The sequence below is a fragment of the Bufo bufo genome, chromosome 1 (genome assembly GCF_905171765.1).
Source record: "Bufo bufo chromosome 1, aBufBuf1.1, whole genome shotgun sequence".
Classification (NCBI taxonomy): Eukaryota; Metazoa; Chordata; class Amphibia; order Anura; family Bufonidae; genus Bufo; species Bufo bufo.
In genome coordinates, this window is record NC_053389.1 from 191,381,290 (window position 1) to 191,402,845 (window position 21,556).

General features: G+C 41.9%; 1 protein-coding gene across 1 annotated transcript in view; it reads right to left on the minus strand.

Moving 5' to 3' along the window:
- Nucleotides 1–4,833: 4,833 nt before the first annotated feature.
- Nucleotides 4,834–21,556, minus strand: part of FUZ (fuzzy planar cell polarity protein) — a 144,266-nt gene continuing 127,543 nt past the window's right edge. The window contains exon 11 of the mRNA XM_040433813.1: nucleotides 4,834–5,323. Within this exon, the coding sequence (XP_040289747.1) occupies nucleotides 5,121–5,323 (203 nt within the window). The 3' untranslated portion in view covers nucleotides 4,834–5,120. The remainder of the gene's footprint in view (nucleotides 5,324–21,556) is intronic.

Sequence of the window (21,556 nt, forward strand, 5' to 3'; positions counted from 1 at the left end):
TGACTCCATAGAAGTGAATGAAGCTGCATGAAAATCGCATTGCACCCGCAAGCAAGTGCGGATGCGATGCGTTTTTCACGGATGGTTGCTAAGAGATGTTGTTTGTAAACATTCAGTTTTTTATCACGCGCGTGCAAAACGCATTGCACCCGCGCAATAAAAACTGAACAACTGAATGCGATCACAAACAAAACTGAATGGACTTGCTTGCGAAATATTGCAGTTCTCACTGAACGCATCCGCAACGCATCTGGACCTAATCCGGACACGCTCGTCTGCAAGGGGCCTAAAAGGCAAATCTGTCTAGTTAAGCAGATTTAGAAACAAGTGATGAGCCACTGCAAAACTTTTCTTCATGAAGGCTGCAAGGCCCCTTTCACACAAGCTGGTTCCATGCATTGGACTCGCAGCGTGTGTCAGTGAGAGCAACCGTCCTGACCTCCTAGCATTATATTCATTTATGATGCTTTGTAACCCTTAGACCCCTTTCACACAAGCGAGTATTCCACGCGGGTGCAATGCATGATGCGAACGCATTGCGCCCGCATTTTAATGGGGCTGTGTACATGTGTGTTGGTTTTCACGCATCACTTGTGCGTTGCGTGAAAATCACAGCATGTTCTATATTCTGCGATTTTCACGCAACGCTGGCCCCATAGAAGTGAACGAAGCTGCGTGAAAATCGCATTGCATCTGCAAGCAAGTGCGGATGCGATGTGTTTTTCACAGATGGTTGCTATACATTCAGTTTTTTATCACGCGCATGCAAAACACATTAAATCGCATTGCACCCGCGCGATAAAAACTGAACACGATCGCAAACAAAACTGAATGGACTTGCTGGCGAAATCGCACAGTTTTCACTGAACACATCCGCAACGCATCCGGACACGCTCATCTGCAAGGGGCCTTAGAGTTCTGGAATGTTTTGAATAACACTGACATAATGCTGTCAGTGTTATAAAATACATTCCAGAACTGTAAGGGTTACATAGCATCATAGATCAATATAATGCTATGCGACCCCGTCAATGTTGGGAGGTCAGGACGGGTGGTCTCGCTGACACACGCTGCGAGTCCAATGCGTGGAACTCGCTTGTGTGAAAGGGGCCTAGTGGCATGAAGGAAGGAGAAGAGAACTAAGAAACCGAAGGCAACTTCTGTGCTGATTAATTCTATAATATATAACAGTTGCAGCTGCTATAATGGCCACCTATAGCCACTACTGGGGAGAGATCACTGCATGCAGATTTACTAAGATCCCATTGAGCTCAATAACAAATCTGTATGCAGTTAGTTTCTAAGCTCCCCCTGGTGGCAGCTACAGGCAACCAGAATTTTTGTATTTAACCCTGTTAATGCAGATTTCGACTTTTGCATCAGAAAAGTCCTAACTGCTATAAAGATATATTGAGATATTAATCAACCAAAACTGCCGAGTTTGGATCACTAATTTTTATGTTGCTATCCCTCCCTGTTCACCCACAAAGTGTCCCTGTAACATATTGAGAGGACTCATTAGCTCGGAGGAGGTCCTCTCCATTATGTGTGCTTGGCTCATGAGTCCTCTCAATTTATTACTATGGCGCTTTGCAGGCAGACAATGGGGGAGTATACAAAGTACTTTTCATGTTAGGAGATAGGAGGATAACTAGGTGATCTCTGGGGGTCTGACCTGTTGTGATGGAGCGGCAGGTCATGCATGAGCCCTAACGCTCCACTCATTATTTATGGGAGCGCTGGGGACATCCAAGCACTGCATTAAACTATCTCCGGCGATCCCATAAAAGAAGAATGGAGCGGCAGTGTTCATGCACAACCTGCTGCTCCATTAGAAAGGGGGAATAGGACCCCATTCCTGTGATCGGTGGTGATCCCAATGGTTGGACCCCAAGAAATCGTCTTGTAATCCCCTTTTCTATGGATAACTTTAAAACTTGGAACAATCCATTTAATGACTTACATCACTGGTGTGTATATGGTGATGTTCTATTAATTGTGTCTACAGAATGTCCTGAAAGATGCCAAAGACACACAAAAGACTTACAAAAAGATGTAAGGCTACTTTCACACTAGCGTTAATATTTTCCGGTATTGAGATCCGTCATAGGGTCTCAATACCGGAAAAAAACTGCTTCCGTTTTGTCCCCATTCATTGTCAATGGGGACAAAACGTAACTGAACAGAACGGAATGCACTAAAATGCATTCCGTTTCGTTCTCATACCGGAGAGCAAACCGCATCATGCTGCGGTTTGCTTTCCGTCCTGGGATGCGGAGCAAAATGAAATCGTCATGACCCACAATGCAAGTCAATGGGGACGAATCCGTTTTCTCTGCCACAATAGAAAACTGATCCGTCCCCCATTGACTTTCAATGGTGTTCATGACGGATCCGTCTTGGCAATGTTAAAGATAATACAACCGGATCCGTTTATAACGGATGCAGATGGTTGTATTATCAGTAACGGAAGCGTTTTTGCTGAAACCTGCCGGATCCAGTAAAAACGCTAGTGTGAAAGTAGCCTAAGATGAACAGCAAACATGTCTGGATACTGGTAAGCCAGCTGCAGACAAGCAGTTTACACTGAGATTATTGTTTGTGTGTAAGTCATGGATTCTTGACACGGATGACAAGATTGCTGAGAAGCCACATAGACTGATTTCCATGAAGCAATGGGGCAAACTTACTATGGGCAGTGCCGCTTCTTTTCTGTTCATTTGTATAAGGCCTCATGCACACAACTGTATGTATTTTGCGGTCCGCAAAAAAACGATCTGCAAAAAATACAGATGACGTCTATGTGCATTCCGTATTTTGCGGAATGGAACAGCTGGTCCCTAATAGAACAGTCCTATACTTGTCCGTAATTCGGGCAATAATGGGACATGTTCTATTTTTTTGCGGAACAGAAATAAGGACATACGGAAACGGAATGCACACGGAGTAACTTCAGTTTTTTGCAGACCCATTGAATTGAATGGTTCCGTATACGGTCCGCAAAAAAAAACAGAACGGACATGGAAAGAAAATATGTTTGTGTGCATGAGGCCTAAGAGTAAATGAAGTTCAACAGGAGGAGAAAAGGCCACATCCAGTCAGCATGTGGATGTCAGAGCCTACAGCTTGTGTGAGGGCAGCAGGGACGTTGGCATTGGCAGAGCCAGGGATGGGTGAGTACTATCTAAAAGATCTTTCCTAAATAGGTTAGTAACAACTGCCGATTAGGCAAAATGCCCGAAGAACGCCTTTACGAACCCACCTTTTTGGCATGCAGCGAAACCCGCAGGATCCCATTATAGTGAATGTGGATCAGGTGTGTACTCTGATACCCGGAACAGACTACCGAGGTACATAACGCAGATGTGAACAAAGCCTTAGTAGTGCCCATAAACTACAGGATTTCAGGATTTCTTTTTCAGATAGTGACATGGAAAATTTAAAATAACCACCAAAAAATCGTAAAAAACTAGACTTAGGCTACTTTCACACTAGCGTTTTTGCTGGATCCGGCAGGGTTAAGCATAAACTCTTCTATTACTGATAATACAACCATCTGCATCCGGTATGAACGGATCCGGTTGTATTATCTTTAACATTGCCAAGACGGATCCGTCATGAACTCCATTGAAAGTCAAAGGGGGACGGATCTCTTTTCTATTGTGACAGAGAAAACCGTCCCCATTGACTGGCATTGTGGGTCATGACGGATCCGTTTTGCTCCGCATCCCAAAACGGAAAGCAAACTGCAGCATGCTGCGGTTTGCTCTCAGGTCTGGGAATGCAACTAAATGGAACGGAATGCATTTTGGAGCATTCCGTTCTGTTCAGTTCAGTTTTGTCCCCATTGACAATGAATGGGGACGAAACTGAAGCGTTTTTTTTCCGGTATTGAGCCCCTATGACGGATCTCAATACCGAGAAATCTCTGAATAATAAAGCGATATGTTGGTAAGGTATCTAAAATGTTGTCAAACTTCACTGCCTGTATAGATACTAAAACTAAAAATTATAAATGTATTATTTTTTGTATCTATACAGGCAGTGACGTTTTTTGGATCTCAATACCGGAAAACTAAAACGCTAGTGTGAAAGTAGCCTTCAACAATAGGCCATTTTCTGATAACACAGTCGATGACTCATGTTGTTTTAGGGTGTTCTTACATGAATATTTTTTGCTTTCATAAAACGGCACAATTTATTTAAAGGCACATCAGTTTTTCCGTAACAGCTGCACAAAAAGATTGCAATTTTTTCACACTAATACTGTACATCCCCATCTAAATGCTGGATAAGGCTCCATTCACACGTCTGCAATTTCGTTCTGCATTTTGCGGAACGGAATTGCGGACCCATTCATTCCTATGGGGCAGCACGATGTGCTGCCCGGACACGGAATTGCGGATCCGCACTTCCGGTCCGCAAAAAAATAGAACATGTCCTATTCTTGTCCGCAATTGCGGACAAGAACAGGCATATTCTATTAATGCGGAACGCACATTGCTTTTTTTCCGTGTTCTGCGGATCCGTGGCTCCGTGTAACCGCAAAACATGTTGCGGACGTGTGAATGGAGCCAAGGCCTCTTTCACACTACCGTTTTTTTTTTCCGTTTTGTGGGCCGTTTTTTGCATTCCATATACGGTCCGTATACGGAACCATTCATTTCAATGTTTCCGCAAAAAAAACGGAATGTACTCCGTATGCATTCCGTTTCCGTATATATTCCGGAAACGGAAACACAACGGAAACAAAAAAACAAAACAACGAATCAGTGAAAAACAGACCGCAAAACACTGAAATAGCCATACGGTAGTGTGAAAGAGGCCTAAAACAAATGGCTGGGTGACAAATCTAGCTCTGCTTAGCAGCGTTAGGCACCTTAATACATGAACCTCTGGTACACGGTCGATCACTTTCAGCGTGTGTGTTAAATAAATATGCAGGTGATTACTGACAGATGGAAAACAGGTGTCGTTTGAACAATGACTTATGATGCAAGCAGCTATGACTCTTTAAGAAATCAAAGTGACCTTTATAGTGTCTTCAAATAAAAGGTGAAAGGGTTCTGTGGGTTTGGCAAGCACAAGGATGCAGATCCTGTACAATGCCTGTATACACCTCAGAAGGGAAGGTCCCTGGAGAATACGTGCAGGGTTTTGTTAGCAATCGTCTGCATGCTGAACGTAGGTACCTCGGGCTTGAATATTAGAAAGAGCAAGTGCAGCTCAGACTTAATTGCGTAGCATTTGTGGGAACTGGACACGGTGTAGCACTGGTGGGCATGGTGACTGAAGCCGGATGCGAACACCTCCTCATAAGGAACTGAAATACAAAAATGCAAGAATTATGGAAAGAAATTAAAAGAACATCGATCCGCTGCTCTTCTGTTCTAGAGCTTAGCGGAAGCCTGTGCAGACCATGGAAAGTGAGCGGCCCTGTGACGTGGCAGTTAGTGTAGAAAACCCTCCATCTGATAACCATGCAGTAAGGGTATGTTCACACTGCTAAAATCCACTGGTACATCAGTAGCTAAAACAGGTCGTTTTTAGGCTACTTTCACACTAGCGGCAGGACGGATCCGACAGGCTGCTCACCCTGTCGGATCTGTCCTGCCGCGCCGCTGCTCCGTCCTCATTGACTATAATGGGGAAGGGGGCGGAGCTCCGGCGCAGTACGGCAATGTAATGCGAAAGGCCGCCGGACTAAAAGTACTGCATGTCCCACTTTTTAGTCCGGCGGTCTCTCACCGTGAATCGCAGTGCTGCGCCGGAGCTCCGTCCCTGTCCCCATTATAGTCAATGGGACGGAGCGGCGGTCCGGCGGCACGGCGAAATAGTGGCAGGACGGATCCAACAGGGTGAACAGCCTGTCGGATCCATCCTGCCGCTAGTGTGAAAGTACCCTTAGGCTGGTTTCACACGGGCGTTGCGGGAAAAGGTGCGGGTGCGTTGCGGGAACACGCACGATTTTTCCGCGCGAGTGCAAAACATTGTAATGCGTTTTGCACTCGCGTGAGAAAAATCGCGCATGTTTGGTACCCAAACCCGAACCGGGCTTGGGATTGGTGTTCTGTAGATTGTATTATTTTCCCTTATAACATGGTTATAAGGGAAAATAATAGCATTCTGAATACAGAATGCATAGTAAAATAGCGCTGGAGGGGTTAAAAAAAAAAAAAAAATAATTTAACTCACCTTAATCCACTTGCTCACGCAGCCTGGCTTCTCTTTGCTGTGTACAGGAAAAGGACCTGTGGTGACGTCACTCCAGTCATCACATGGTCCATCACATGATCTTTTACCATGGTGATGGATCATGTGATGGACCATGTGATGACCGGAGTGACGTCACCACAGGTCCTGTTGCTCCACACAGCTAAGATGAAGACAGAAGGAGATGCCGGCTCCGCGATCAAGTGGATTAAGGTGAGTTAAATTATTATAATTTTTTTTAACCCCTCCAGCGCTATTTCACTATGCATTCTGTATTCAGAATGCTATTTTCCCTTATAACCATGTTATAAGGGAAAATAATAATGATCGGGTCTCCATCCCGATCGTCTCCTAGCAACCGTGTGTGAAAATCGCACCGTATCCGCACTTGCTTGCGGATGCTTGCGATTTTCACGCAACCCTATTCACTTCTATGGGGCCTGCGTTGCGTGAAAAACGCACAATATAGAGCATGCTGCGATTTTGTGAACATACCCTAAAAATTCCTGGGGGGCTCACTACAGCACTGCTGAGATGCCAGGTTGCCAAGGTCAGCATAGGCTTCAGGTGCCGCTTGAAGAGAACATCAGTGCATGAGGCCACACAACCCAGACCTGAATGAGGCTTGCAGAAATCCATTTGTCTGTCACCTCATTCAAATGAATGGAACTGATTTTCAGTTGCGGAAATTTCCGCAACAAAATCCACAGTGTGTGAAGGCACCCTAAAGGAAACGCTGTGCTGGAGAATCTCTGGGTGCTTTACCTGAAACTGATAAGGATAGGCTACTATTTGAATGTCCTGGACAATCCTTTTGACGGAATTATCTTTAAGGATGAGCAAACTTGTGTTTCAAGTTCGGCGTACAAGGTTCAGGTTCGGGTTATCTAAGAATTCTACTATGGATTCCGCTACCACAGAGCATAAGTTATGGTCCATGGTAGCGGAATCCATAACGGAGTTCTTAGATAATCTGAACCCAAACCTTGTATGTCAAAACTTGAAACACAGGTTCGCTCATCCATAGTTCTCTTATCTTTGACAAAAATATAAAAACAGCAAATGTTAAAAACTTCACATCTTTTTTTTGTTTTCTGTTCTTCTGATCGGTCAGCAGAATAGATAAAAACAGATCCGTTATTTTGAGCATCAGATGTGCTCACCATTAGCGATGAGTGAACTTCAGTTTTGTAAGTTCGAGTTCAGGTACATGCTGAATTGCGTTATGGATTCCGATACAACAGACCGAAATGCAATTTCATGATGTAATGCATAACGGAATGGTTTTAGAGGCATTCCATCATAATAGGAATCTATGGCCAGCATACCGGATCCGTCCGGTTTTCGTTAGGCAGGAGAGGACTCCTGCATAACGGAAACCGGACGGATCCGTTACGCTGGCCATAGATTTCTATTAGGACAGAATGCATAACGGAATCCAGCACATACAGTTGTGTTCAAAATAATAGCAGTGTGTTTAAAAAGGTGAATAAAGCTCAAAATCCTTCTAATAGCTTTTATTTCCATACACACAGATGCCTTGGGAACACTACACATTCTATTTCAAATTCAAAACATGAAGAAACATATATTAAATTTGTGTTGTTCCTCTAATTAAAATTGAAGAAAAGTGAATATTAGACTGTTCAAAAAAATTGCAGTGTTTGTATTCTTCTTTACAAACTCAATCACTATATAAACTGAAAAATGTTTGAAGATTTTGCTTTCCTTTGAATCACTTAACTGATATTTAGTTGTATAACCGCTGTTTCTGAGAACTGCTGTACATCTGTGTTGCATGGAGTCAACCAACCTCTGGCACCTGAGAACAGGTATTCCAGCCCAGGATGATTGGACTACATTCCACAGTTCTTCTCTATTTCTTGGTTTTGCCTCAGAAACTGCATTTTTGATGTCACCCCACAAGTTTTCTATTGGATTAAGATCTGGGGATTGGGCTGGCCACTCCATAACGTCAATCTTGTTGGTCTGGAACCAAGATGTTGCACGTTTACTGGTGTGTTTGGGGTCGTTGTCTTGTTGGAACACCCATTTCAAGGGCATTTCCTCTTCAGCATAAGGCAGCATGTCCTCTTCAAGTATTCTGATGTATTCAAACTGATCCATGATCCCTGGTATGCGATAAATAGGCCCAACACCGTAGTATGAGAAACATCCCCATATCATGATGCTTGCGCCACCATGCTTCACTGTCTTCAGTGTACTGTGGCTTGAATTCAGTGTTTGGGGGTCATCTGACAAACTGTCTCCGGCCACTAAAAAGAACAATCTTATTTCATCAGTCCACAAAATGTCTCTTTAGGCCAGTCAATGTGCTCTTTGGCAAATTGTAACCTCTTCAGCGCATGTCTTTTTCAACAGTGGGACTTTGCTGATTGTTGGCTGAGTCCTTGCCATTTTGGATATTCTTCTATCCATTTAAATGGTAGTTTTTCGCTTTCTTCCACGTCTTTCAGGTTTTGGTTGCCATTTTAAAGCATTTGCGATCATTTTAGCTGAGCAGCCTATCATTTTCTGCACTTCTTTATATGTTTTCCCCTCTCCAATCAACTTTTTAATCAAAGTACGCTGTTCTTCTGAACAATGTCTGGAACGACCCATTTTCCTCAGAATTTCAGAGAGAAATGCACTGTAACCAGCAAGTACAACATTTGCTGCCTTCCTTCCTTAAATAAGTACAATAATTGCCACTTGTTTTTCAAAGAATGAATGACCTCACTCCTTGAACTCCACACTGCTATTATTTTGAACATGCCCCTTTCAATAAGTGATTGAATTACAGAGAATCCGCAGCATGCATGTCATGACTGTTGGGTTTCTATTACTCTACTACACCTGCTAGTAAATTATTTGCCATGTAGAAATATAATTTCTACCAAAAACAGTGATAAATAAGGTTAGTGATGTCTGACTGCTATTATTTTGAACACAACTGTACCCAAACCCGAACTTACAAAACTGAAGTTTGCTCATCAATACTCACCATCAGTTTACACTAGAAGTAACTGATCCGGATTTTTTGGAGCATCAGTTATGATCAGTTCGCATCACTTCCATCAGAGATTAGTTATTTTTGACAGGAGAAAAAGTACTGCATGCAGCATGCAGTGCTGCATTCCATCTCTGAAGGAAGTGACACAAAGTGATAAAGACTGATCATAACGGAAGCTCAAAAGAAGGGCTCATGCACACGACCGCATGTATTTTTGCGGCGTTCCGCAAAAACACTTATCCGCAAAAAGTATGGATGATGTCCGTGTAACATCCATTTTACATCCGTTTTTTTTTTGCGGATCCAATGCCTATACTTGTCCACCAAACGGACAAGAATAGGATATGTTCTATCTTTTTTGTAAAACTGTCTTGCTGACATACAGAAACTGAATGCACACGGAATCATTTCCCTTTTTTTATGGACCCACTGAAGTGAGGGGTTCCATATGTGGGCTGAAAAAAATTTGAAACAGGCACAGACAAAAAATACATTCGTGTGCATAAGCCCTAATGGATACTCTTTTTTTTTTTTTTTTAATGTTCTGTTCTTCTGAGCAATCAGAAGAATGGAAAGCTAAACATTGACTCACCTCATCAACCCTCCCACTGATCCAAGGCAGACACCAATGGGAGGAAAGATGCCAGTAGTATGGAAAGTCAATGCTGAGGCCACTGATTGACAGTAGCAGTAATCACGTGTCCGAAGCATATAAAAAAAGGCCGGTGGGGATTGTCTGCACTGGATCGGAGGGGGGTTGGGGAGGTTACTATTGTTTTTTTTTAAAATATTTTATAACATTTACTGCAGTTTTTCCCCAAAGATCTGATAATTCCTTTAACACCTTCAATGGGCTCCTATAGTGCACTACAGGTTCCCTTTAAGGGCATCTGTCAGCAGACCTGTACCTTTGAAACTGGCTGACTTGCTGCATGTGCACTTGGCAGCTGAAGGCATCTGTGTTGGTCCAATGTTGATATGTACCAGCATTGCTGAGAAAAATAATGTTTTACTTTGATTGACAGGGCCAGGCAGTGTAAATGTCATCACACCTGACCCTGTCAAAGTGGAGAGGGCGTGGCATTTGTAGAAAGAGCTGAGCCTCTAGGTGTAATGGCAACACCCCCGTTGCTCCTAGAGGCTCATTTGCATATAGTAAACCATTTTTCTCAGCAATGCAGGCACATAGGAACATGGGACTAACACAGATACCTTCAGCTGCCAAGTGCACATGTAACAGGTCAGTCAGTTTCATAGGTACAGATCTGCTGACAGATGCCCTTTTTTTTATTTTTCCACTTTATTCTTTTTCTTTTTTTAAATAAAAGAAATACATACACATTCAACACATCAATAACATAATACTACACAATCCGTATTACCACTATAATAAATATTGTCCTTATTATTTATCAACCAAATACCCACCACCCCATGGAAAGAAGGAGAGAGAAAAATAAATAAATAAAATTTCCTCGACCTAATATGGCCATTTATTCCATATCTCATCGAGTCCTACTGGATTTTTAGTATAGCACTCAGAAACCCATTGAGTTTTAATAAGATTAGCCACTGCTTTACGCCACTGTCCCACTGTGGGCGGATCTTCCTTTATCCATTTCCTAAGTATAAGGAGTCTAGCTTGAAACAGTACTTTACCCAAAACCAATCGTAGTTTCTTCTTTAATTTCAGATGTTCAGTTGCTCCCAATATGCAAACTACTGGGTCTTCAAACACCTGAACATCCAGGAATACAAATACAATCTCTGCTATCCCCTTCCAATATCTGAAAAGTCTGGGGCATCTCCAAAAACAGTGTATTAAATCTGCGTTCCCCCCACTACATTTTGGACAATTATCTAAAGCGCTCACACCCATTTTCTTAAGCATTTTAGGAGATCGATGTAATCTATGTATTATAAAAAACTGTGATATTTTATGTGAACCCCTGTCCGACACCATAGCGTAACTTCTAAGGGCATCCTTCCATTTCTCTTCGGAAAAGAAAGGCTGAAGTTCTTTCTCCCATTTTTTTTTAGCAAGTATTGTAATCCATTCTTTCTTACCTTCCATCAATATCCCGTATCTTTTTTTTGTTATACCACTTTTTTCTCCTCCGTTAGTGAATTTATATATTCTGATTGTTCTTTTTTATACTTATCTACTTTTACCGCTGTCCTCAAAGCGTTCGTAAGCTGGAGGTATTTGTAAATATCCTTTTGGGGGATCCCAAACTCCCTAGCAAGTGTATTAAAGTCCTTCAATTTATTGTCTTCAAATATTTGGGCTAGATATTTTATCCCCTTTTTTTCCCAATCAATATAACTCTTAATCGTTTGCAGTTCCTTTAGATTTAAATTTTTCCAAATAGGTGTATAGTGGAGGAAACCTTTAATACGCAATAGTTTTTTAATCTGCCCCCATATGTGATCCATTAAATTCATTACTCTATTTCCTGTAATATTTTTCCCTAATGTGCCCGATTCCATTATCTCTAGGTGATTAAATTCCCCTCTCCATCCCATTTAATTTAATTCCTGTCTTCCCAATACACCATTCAAACTATCTCTTATCTGACTATATTGTGTTATCAAATAATACAAAAACCAGTTAGGAACCGCCAAACCTCACTCTCTTACTGGGAACTGAAGCACTTCTTTTTTATCCTAGGAATAGCACCTTTCCAAATAAATTCCCCCATTAGACGATCCAATAATCTAAATATCTTCTGCGGCAATCTTATTGGGGCATTTTGTAAAACATAAAGTAACTTTGGGAGAAAAATCATTTTCATAAAATTTACCCGACCTTGGATAGAGAGTGGTAATCTTTTCCAAATATGTATTTTAGTTCTGAGTTCTTTTATTACGGGAAGTACGTTTAGTTTTTCGTAATCTTCTATATTACCGGAGATTTGTATGCCCAAATATTTAAAACTCTCGTGTTTCTCAAGCACATGCACCCTTGAGTCCTTCTGTGATTGACCATCTCCCAATAACATCATATGGGATTTCCCCCAATTAATGTTTAATCCAGAGAAAGATCCAAACTTATCTATTTTATCTATTACTCTGCTAAACTGATCCCCTGTATTGTGCATAAATAATAAAATATCATCGGCATACATTAATAGTTTTTCATCTCCTTCCGCATATTGAAAACCTTTGAACTCCCTATCATTTCTTATTATACTTGCGAGGGGCTCAATTGCTATAGCAAATAGTAATGGGGAGAGAGGGCATCCCTGCCTAGTGCCCCGGTAAAGGGCAAGAGGCAGGGACAAGCTCCCGTCCACCGTCACTCTAGCCCTTGGATTAGAATATATAAACTGAATCCATCTTCTAAACCCCTCGCCTATACCGACCCTTTTTAAGGCTGCCCATAAATACTCCCATTCAATACAATCAAATGCCTTTTGAGCATACAAAGAAAGTATTGCTTTGTCACCTGTTTCTGTTCTATTAGCCTCAATATTAAGATACAACCTTCTTATATTTGAATATATAATTCTTCCAGGTATAAAACCAGTCTGGTCTTTGTGGATTATACTTTTAATCACTTTGGAGAGCCTCCCTGCCAAAACCTTTGCCAAAATTTTAACGTCCGTGTTTAACAAGGATATTGGTCTGTATGATCCAGGATCTAGTTGTTCTTTACCCTTTTTTGGAATTAATGTAATGATTGCCTCTTTCATGGAGTCTGGTAAATCCCCTATCTTTTGTGCCTCAGTCAAGGTTATTTTTAATTCTGGTGTTAAAACCCGGGCAAAAACCTTATATATTTCAAAGGGGAGGCCATCACACCCTAGTGTTTTTGCAGGGTTTACCTTACCCAGAACCTCGTTAATTTCTACGGTTGATATTTCTCTATCCAAATATTCCTTTTGAGCCTGGGATATCTTTCTCCAGACAATCTGGTCTAAATATGAGTCCAACTCTATTCTTGAATATCGTACCCTAGTTTTGTAAAGTTCCTGAAAATACTCCATGAAAACCTTTTTGACTCCTTCCGGTAAACTAATTATTCTATCCTTATTATCTCTAATTGCCCCTAGCCAGGACTTACCTCTGATTTTTTACAATACTTGCCAAAATTTTTCCGACTTTTTCTCCCTCTGAAGCCAACCGAAACCCTTGGAAGAACAGTTCTTTCCTACTTTTCTCTAGCTGATATATTTTTAGCTTTTCTTGTTCCTCCTCCCATTCCTTCCTATTATATTCAGTGGGATTCATCATACATGCCATTCTTACTTCTTCTCATTTCTTTTCCAATAGATCCCCTCTTTCCTTATTGCTTTTTTTCCAATAATTCACCTTTTTAAACAAAAGTCCTCTCAAAAATGCTTTGGCAGTGTCCCAGACTATCAATCTGTTGGCAGAATTGTTATTCTCCTGGAATTTTTTTTTTAATTCATCCATTATGCTCTCTGTATCTGAGATCAATGACAGCCAATGGGCATTGAACTTGAACAGTGGGAGGTTGTTCTTTCTATTCAAATCTAGTTCCATTACCACTGCACTATGATCCGATAGGACCATAGGTGCATACTTTATCTTAATCCTGTTTTGAGACATTAGATTTTTATTTCCCAAGACCATATCTATTCTTGACCAGGTTTGATGGGTTTTGGAATAGCAAGAATACATGATTTCCTCCGGGTTCTGATAGCGCCACACATCTATCCAGTTGAATTCCGAGGCCAATTTAAACAAATCCACATTTTGTGTTCTTCCCCCTCTGCTAGAGAACCTATCCCTGAGTGGATCCATTACAGCGTTATAGTCTCCTATCGCTATCATTATACATTCTTGTCTATTCAGCATAAATCTATGTAGTTCATACAGAACATCTGACTTATATGGTGGAGGAATATATATATTTGCAATTACTATTTTAGCCCCTTCTATATTACATTGCAAAAAGAGGTACCTACCACAGTCGTCTGCCTCGTATGCAACACACTCAAATTTAATCCCGTGATGTATCAGAATTGAAACCCCTCTTGAATAAGTAGTATGTACCGAATGGTATCCTTCCACTATCCATCTCTTCTCTAACCACCTTAGAGATTCTTTGTCTAGGTGTGTCTCTTGGAGGCAAACAATGGCTGGCAAGAACCTCTTCATCCACTCAAGGATAGCATATCTCTTTACTCTCTCTCTTAAACCTCTCACGTTCAATGAAACCATCTAGAAGAGAGGGGAGAAAAAGAAAAAAAATATCCCCCATCCTCTCTCTCTCTCTCTCTCTCTCTCCCTCCTCTCCAACCCACCTCCCCCCTCCCTTAAATAGCCCCCCTGACTGCTCTTCAGCAGTCGGAGTGACTCCTTTACTATGCATATTGCTCCTTATCCCCCCCCACACCTTACCCTCAAAGACCCAACCCATCCGCCCATTCACTAGCCTCCAATGGCGTCTGAAATAGTTCCACCCTTCCTTTATGTTCCACCCTTAATTTTGCCGGAAAGAATAGACTATACTTCAAGCCTGCCTCCCTCTTTTTAACACTTAGAAAGTTTCTGATATTAGGGGTTATCAGGTAACCTGATCTAGCTGTGCTTACATGCAGCGTTAAAGTATGTAGCTAGAGAGATGAGCGGCTTTCATAGAGGTCAATGAAAATAAGTTCTCTTTAGATCTAGGTAAATGGATACGGCCATGAAAATAAACATTGTGCCTCCTGACTAGGGATGAACGAATCGACTAAAACACATGTGCACGCATCAGTTTCCAGGGTCGTGTTACACAGACGTGAATTCTATAGGTGAAGAGGAACATGAGATTAAAGAATAATGCCAGGGCTCCTTTTACAGAACCTGTTATAATACAAGTCCGGCGGAAAATAGAGGCGAGAAACAATGCGTCTGTGACATTTTAAGAGAATCAAATGACACACTGAACTCACAGGCATGAAGTTATTACCAGACACTTTCTTTCAAAGCATATTGTGGTCTTTAATTACTATAGGGAAAACGGTGTAAAATTACAGCCACGGTGCTTGTGAGAACAATGGGTGACTTATTAGTCACAGTATTGACTTCCAGGAATGGAGCAAACACTGCACAATGCAGAAGAACGTCTTGCAAGCTGTGGCTGCCTTAGGAATACATTTATAGTCATTTAGGTTATGATTACGGTATTGACAGAAATTTGCCCCTGAAAGAATTACTACCTTTTAACAATATGTGTGGCAACAGTGTCGGACTGGGGTACTTAGGGTCCACCAGTGTAACTGATCCTAAACACAAACTAATTTGAAATTTTTTTTTGTGGCCTGTATGTGAAACCATTCACCTCAATGGGGTCGCAAAAAAACGGAAATGACTCCATGTGCATTCCGTGTCTGTATGTCCGCATGGCCGTTACGTAAAATTACAGAACATGTCCTATTATTGTCGGCAATACAGACAAGGATAGGACTCTTCTATTAGGGGCCGGCTGTTCTGTTCCGCATAATGTGGAATGCACACACCCGGTATCCATGTTTTGCAGATCCGCAATTTGCCGACTGCAAAACATCCAACAATCGTGTTCATGAGCCCTTACAGTGATAACAGAAATATGAAAGATGAAGTATGATGGCAGACACTCACAGCAAAATGCACAAACACACATGTGGCAGAATTTAGGCTACTTTCACACTTGCAGTAACAGGGTCTGGCAAGATGTTCCGGCGGGGGAACAGCCTGCTGCATACGTGCTAACGCTAGCCCACCGTGCCGCCGGAAGTCCGCTGTAGTTATTGTCTGGCTGCCTCTCGGCATGTTTGCCGTGCTGCGGCCAGACCTCCAGCCCACCCCCATTATAGTAAATGGGGCCGGAGCGGACCTCCAGTGGCACGGTGGGCTAGCGTAAGCACAGATCTTGCAGGCTGTTCCCCCACTGGAATAGCCTGCTGGACCCTGCTGCCGCAAGTGTGAAAGTAGCCTTACACATATATGAATATCCTGCTCTTAAGTCACTCAGAAACAAGACACATGCAGTTCCTATCCCACATAGGAAACATGCAAGGCACAAAACAAGACATTTTTTGCCTAACCCTATTAAGTGTAGCACACTTAAAGGGGCTGCCTCACTTCAACAAATGGCATTTATCATGTAGAGAAAGTTAATACAAGGCACTTACTAATGTATTCTGATTCTCCATATTGGCTCCTTTCCATCACATTATACACTGTACGTATCCATGGTTTTGACCAGTCTGCAATCCAGCAGTGGTGGCCGCGATTGCACACTATAGGTAAAGGTGTTGGCCTATGCGCACTTCCAGCCTTTCCCTATAGTGTGTATGTACGGCCACCACTGATGGATTACAGGGTGGTCGTAACCATGGATACGTGCTGTGTATAATGTGATGGAAAGGAGGAAATATGGATAATAACAATATATTAGTAAGTACCTTATATTACCTTTCTCTACATGATAAATGCCATTTACTGAAGTGAGAAAACACCTTTAACCCCTTTAAGCATAAATGTCTGGCATGAAATTTATCAAATCTTAACCTACTCAGATTGCACATAATCTACCATACATTATACACTGCTCAAAAAAATAAAGGGAACACAAAAATAACACATCCTAGATCTGAATTAATTAAATATTCTTCTGAAATACTTTGTTCTTTACATAGTTGAATGTGCTGACAACAAAATCACACAAAAAAAAAATGGAAATCAAATTTTTTAACCCATGGAGGTCTGGATTTGGAGTCACACTCAAAATTAAAGTGGAAAAACACACTACAGGCTGATCCAACTTTGATGTAATGTCCTTAAAACAAGTCAAAATGAGGCTCAGTAGTGTGTGTGGCCTCCACGTGCCTGTATGACCTCCCTACAACGCCTGTGCATGCTCCTGATGAGGTGGCAGACGGTCTCCTGAGGGATCTCCTCCCAGACCTGACACAAACTTGTATAGAAATGTAATTATATTTGAACAATTTAACCAGAGAAAGTTAAAAATACACTTTTTTTTTGAAAATTGCGGTCTATTTTGATTAATAATCAGAAAAACGAAAAATGTCAGCAGCAATCAAATACCACCAAAAGAAAGCTGTATTTGTGAGAAGAAAAGGAGGAAAAATTCATTTGGGTGCCAAGTTGCATGACCGAGCAATAGACCGTTAAAGTTGTGAAGTGCCGATTTGTAAAAAAGGGCCTGGTCACTAGGGGGGTATAAACCTGTGGTCCTTAAGTGGTTAAATAGTTTCTCAGGAGTATAATATACCCTATGGAGCCATTTAGCCTGTATTACCTGATCTCTAGTGCTTACTACTGTTGATCTCCAGGTGTGGGTAATTTCCTTCACATGCATATCATCTAGGTTCTCTATATCCCTTTTCCATCTCCCAATAGAATTCTCTAGGGGGGAAGCCTGTAGCATCATCAGTGACGCATAAAGAGCCGACACTGGTTTGACCAGGGGGACCCTCCTAATCACTGCTTCCACTGGACCGCACTCCAACTTTAGAGGTTCCCTGCCAAACTGCGTATGACAGGCATGTCTAAGCTGAAAGTATTTGTATAGACTATGCTAGGGCAGATTAAAATCTTGCTTCAAGCTACTAAAAGACCGAAAGAGACCCTTATCGTATAGTTGGGTAAGATAGCGTAACCCCTTATGCGGCCAGAATTCAAAATCCACTAATGAGAGCAGCTCTGGGAAGGCTCTATTCCTCCATAAAGGTAAATATGGTGACCAAGTGACATTGTCCTCACCAGAGTCGCTCATCTGACTCCATTTAGCCCAGATCTTCACCACCACCGCCATAGATTGGGTATAGTGTTCTGCAGAGCCAGCCCCTTTCCTGTATGCCAGATTTGTAAGTGCTCCATAGGATCCCATCAAGGCCGCCTCTAACACTACCGCTGGATTGCCCGCATCTGCCCGTACCCACCATGCCACATAGTTCAGTTGCGCAGCCACCTAGTACATGTGCATATTAGGCAGAGCAAGGCCCCCCTGTATGTATGTTGCCTGAAGGGTGCGTCTCGCTATCCTGGGAATGGATTTGTTCCATAGAAAGGGAGTGATTGCTTTATCTACTGTAGTGAAATGTTTCTTAAGGATAAGAGTCGGACCGCTCTGTATACGTATAACAGTTCTGGAAGAAGGATCATTTTTATAGTATTGATACGCCCCATGAGATTGAGAGGTAAGTTCCCCCAGGCTTCCAGTTTCTTACTAATGTATTGAACTGTAGGGATCACATTTAATTCGTAGAACTTTCCTACCTCTTTATGAATAACAATCCCCAGATATGTAAATTTCTCTACAATCTGAAGCTTGGTACTCAGTGATATGTGAGTAGGATCAAACTCGTCAATTAGACATAAGCTTGACTTGGCCCAATTTACCCTAAGACCTGAGAAACCACCAAAACGGTCCACAACCTTTAAAAGGGTATCTAGGGATTTTCCCAGATCAGCTAGGTATACCAACATGTCGTCAGCATACAGCGAAATTTTTTCCGTTATTCCGGCTATGTCCCAGCTTTCTATATTTGAGTCAGAGGAAAGGAGTATCGACAGTGGCCCCATTATTAAAGCGAACAGCAGAGGGGAGAGAGGGCAACCCTGTCTGGTGCCTCTCCCTAAGGAGAAGGAATCTGACATGTATCCATTTACTCTGACTCTTGCTGAAGGGGATCCATAAAGCATCCTCAACCAGCCCAGGAATTTCGCAGGGAACCCCATCTGAGCCTAACTGCCCACATAAAATCCCACTCTACAGAATCGAAAGCCTTTTCATTGTCTAGGGAGGCCAGAACTCTCATACCCTGATTATCATGCTTAACCTGGAGATTAGTGAACAATCTTCTGAGATTGATATCGGTAGTTTTCCCAGGCATGAAACCGGATTGGTCTACCCCCACTAAGGAAAGGATTAGTCCCCTCAATCTCAACGCCAGGACCTTCGCAAAGATCTTGACGTCTAGATTCAGAAGCGAGATAGGCCGATATGAGCTACATTGATCAGTAGGCTTCCCTTGCTTATGTATTACAACTATCGTCGCCTCCGAAAAGGAAGGAGGTAGTGAGTTTCGTTCTAGCGCATATCTCAGTAGCTTTCTCATTCTAGGAACCAGATCTTTTGAGAATCGTTTATACCATTCAGCTGGGAATCCTTCTGGCCTGGTTTTTTACGCTCCTACATTCCTCGCTCCTCTAGAATTTGAAATGTGACATTCATATACAGAAATGTGCTGATCAGCACAGCATTTTAGTAATAGGGCCCAGTCCACTATATCATTCTGGTGCCCATCCTATAATCACTATGTAACTGTGACTAACCTCATCAGATGAGCACACACCTACACACTGTAGATTGAGTCATTTTAGCCAATGAAGTTTTAAAAACTCTAAATCTGAAGTGTAACTGTCATTTCAGGTGATTTATCAGAAACATCTGCCATTGTGTACATGAGGAATAACACTATCTGACCATTATACGACTTATTTCTGGAAATGTTAGGGGTTTTTTGCATCTGCAACTGGTCGGTAATTCAAATTTTTTCTTTATTGGGCACAGTACATTGATGACATCTTCATTATCTGGGAGGGGATATCTAGTCAACTTAAAAAAATTCATGGCTCCTCTTAAAAACAATACTGGGAACATCTGACTCACTTGCAAACATGACAAAAAAAAAAAAAAAATCAACTTTTGGGATGCCAATGGAGATATATAGACTGAGGTCTTCAGAAAAAGGACCTCTGTCCACCCATTTCTCCATGCTACCTCCTCTCATCTTGTACTATCCAAGCAATTATGACAATTCCTTAGCATCAAACAGATTTGTTCAACAGAAGAAAGCTGTGAAAAGCCATTCCAAGGTATAAATCAATGGGATTTACAGCACATAGATGATCAAAAAGGCCTAGGAGAAGACCACTACAAGTTACAAAGGTTCAAAAATATTGGCTCATTCAATGTGTTTTCATGTCAGCATTTCATTTTTATTATAACTGGGTTTAGTTTTTTTCCACCTAGTTACATTATTGGGGCTCATTCAGACAGCCTTTATGAATGAGTCTGCATCCGTTCCGCAATTTTGTGGAAAATATACGGACAGCATAACGAGTACTGTCCGCATCTGTGGTTCCGTTCCACAGCCCCACAAACAAAAAAGATCAGACAAGAATAAGCATTTTCTATTATGGTTGCGGCCGTGTGCAGTCCGCAAATTGCGGAATGCACGCGGCCGGTATCTGTGTTTTGTGGATCCGCATATTGGTGGCCCAACAAAGAAAGATCAAGAATGTAAAGAATTGGTTTACCATGTTTTTGGTAACTTTTTTATTTTATTTTTTTACATGTATATATCATTTTTCACATATTCATTACTGTTTTCCATGATTTGTATGGCATTGTGTGAACACCGTACCTCTTAGAAAATAGTGCATACCTTGTTTTTCACAATTGTTACAAGAAATATAGCTTTCCTTCTTATTTGTACGTCCCATGTATGTGCTTGATATACTGCATTTTGGGTTTTATTCTTTTTATACCATCAACCATCTGATGCTTTCCTGTTGGTGTGGGGAGGCTTCAGAGACGGACTGTATGACACACCATTCCTTACTGCTTACTATTTCGGAGTCATTTCTTATTACTTCTGTGATGACTGAATGTGATTGGTGCTGATCGGTGAGCTTAAGTTATGGGATACCTTAAAATGACGCCACCCCCAGACAATGGTTCCACTGAAACGCGCATTTGGGTGGGCGCCATTCCACAGGTGAGGATGCTATATGGGTTTGTGACAATTAGGCCCCCTTCACACCGGTGTCGCGGGTTAGGGCTGGGTGCGTTCAGGGTGCATTGCGGGAAACACGCGCGAGTAGGCACTCAATTGCAGTCAGTTTTGTCTGCGATTGCGTTCAGTTTTTTCCGCGCTGGTGCAATGCGCTTTGATGCATTTTTCACGCGCGTTATAAAAAACTGAAGGTTTACAAACAACATCTCTTAGCAACCATCAGTGAGAAACACATCGTACCCGCACTTGCTTGCGGATGCAATGCGTTTTTCACTGAAGCCCCATTCACTTCTATGGGGCCAGGGCTGCGTGAAAAATGCAGAATATAGAACAAACTGCGTTTTTCACGCAACGCAGACCTGATGCGTGAAAAAATAAAAACGCTCATGCACACAGACCCATTGAAATGAATGGGTCAGGATTCAGTGCGGGTGCTATGCGTTCATGTCACACATTGCTCCCGCGTGGAAAACTTGCTCGTGTGAAAGGGGCCTTAGTATTATAATTACAGGTATAATAACAGGCACTAATGCTTATTGTGACTTATTAGCAGCAGACATGCTATATT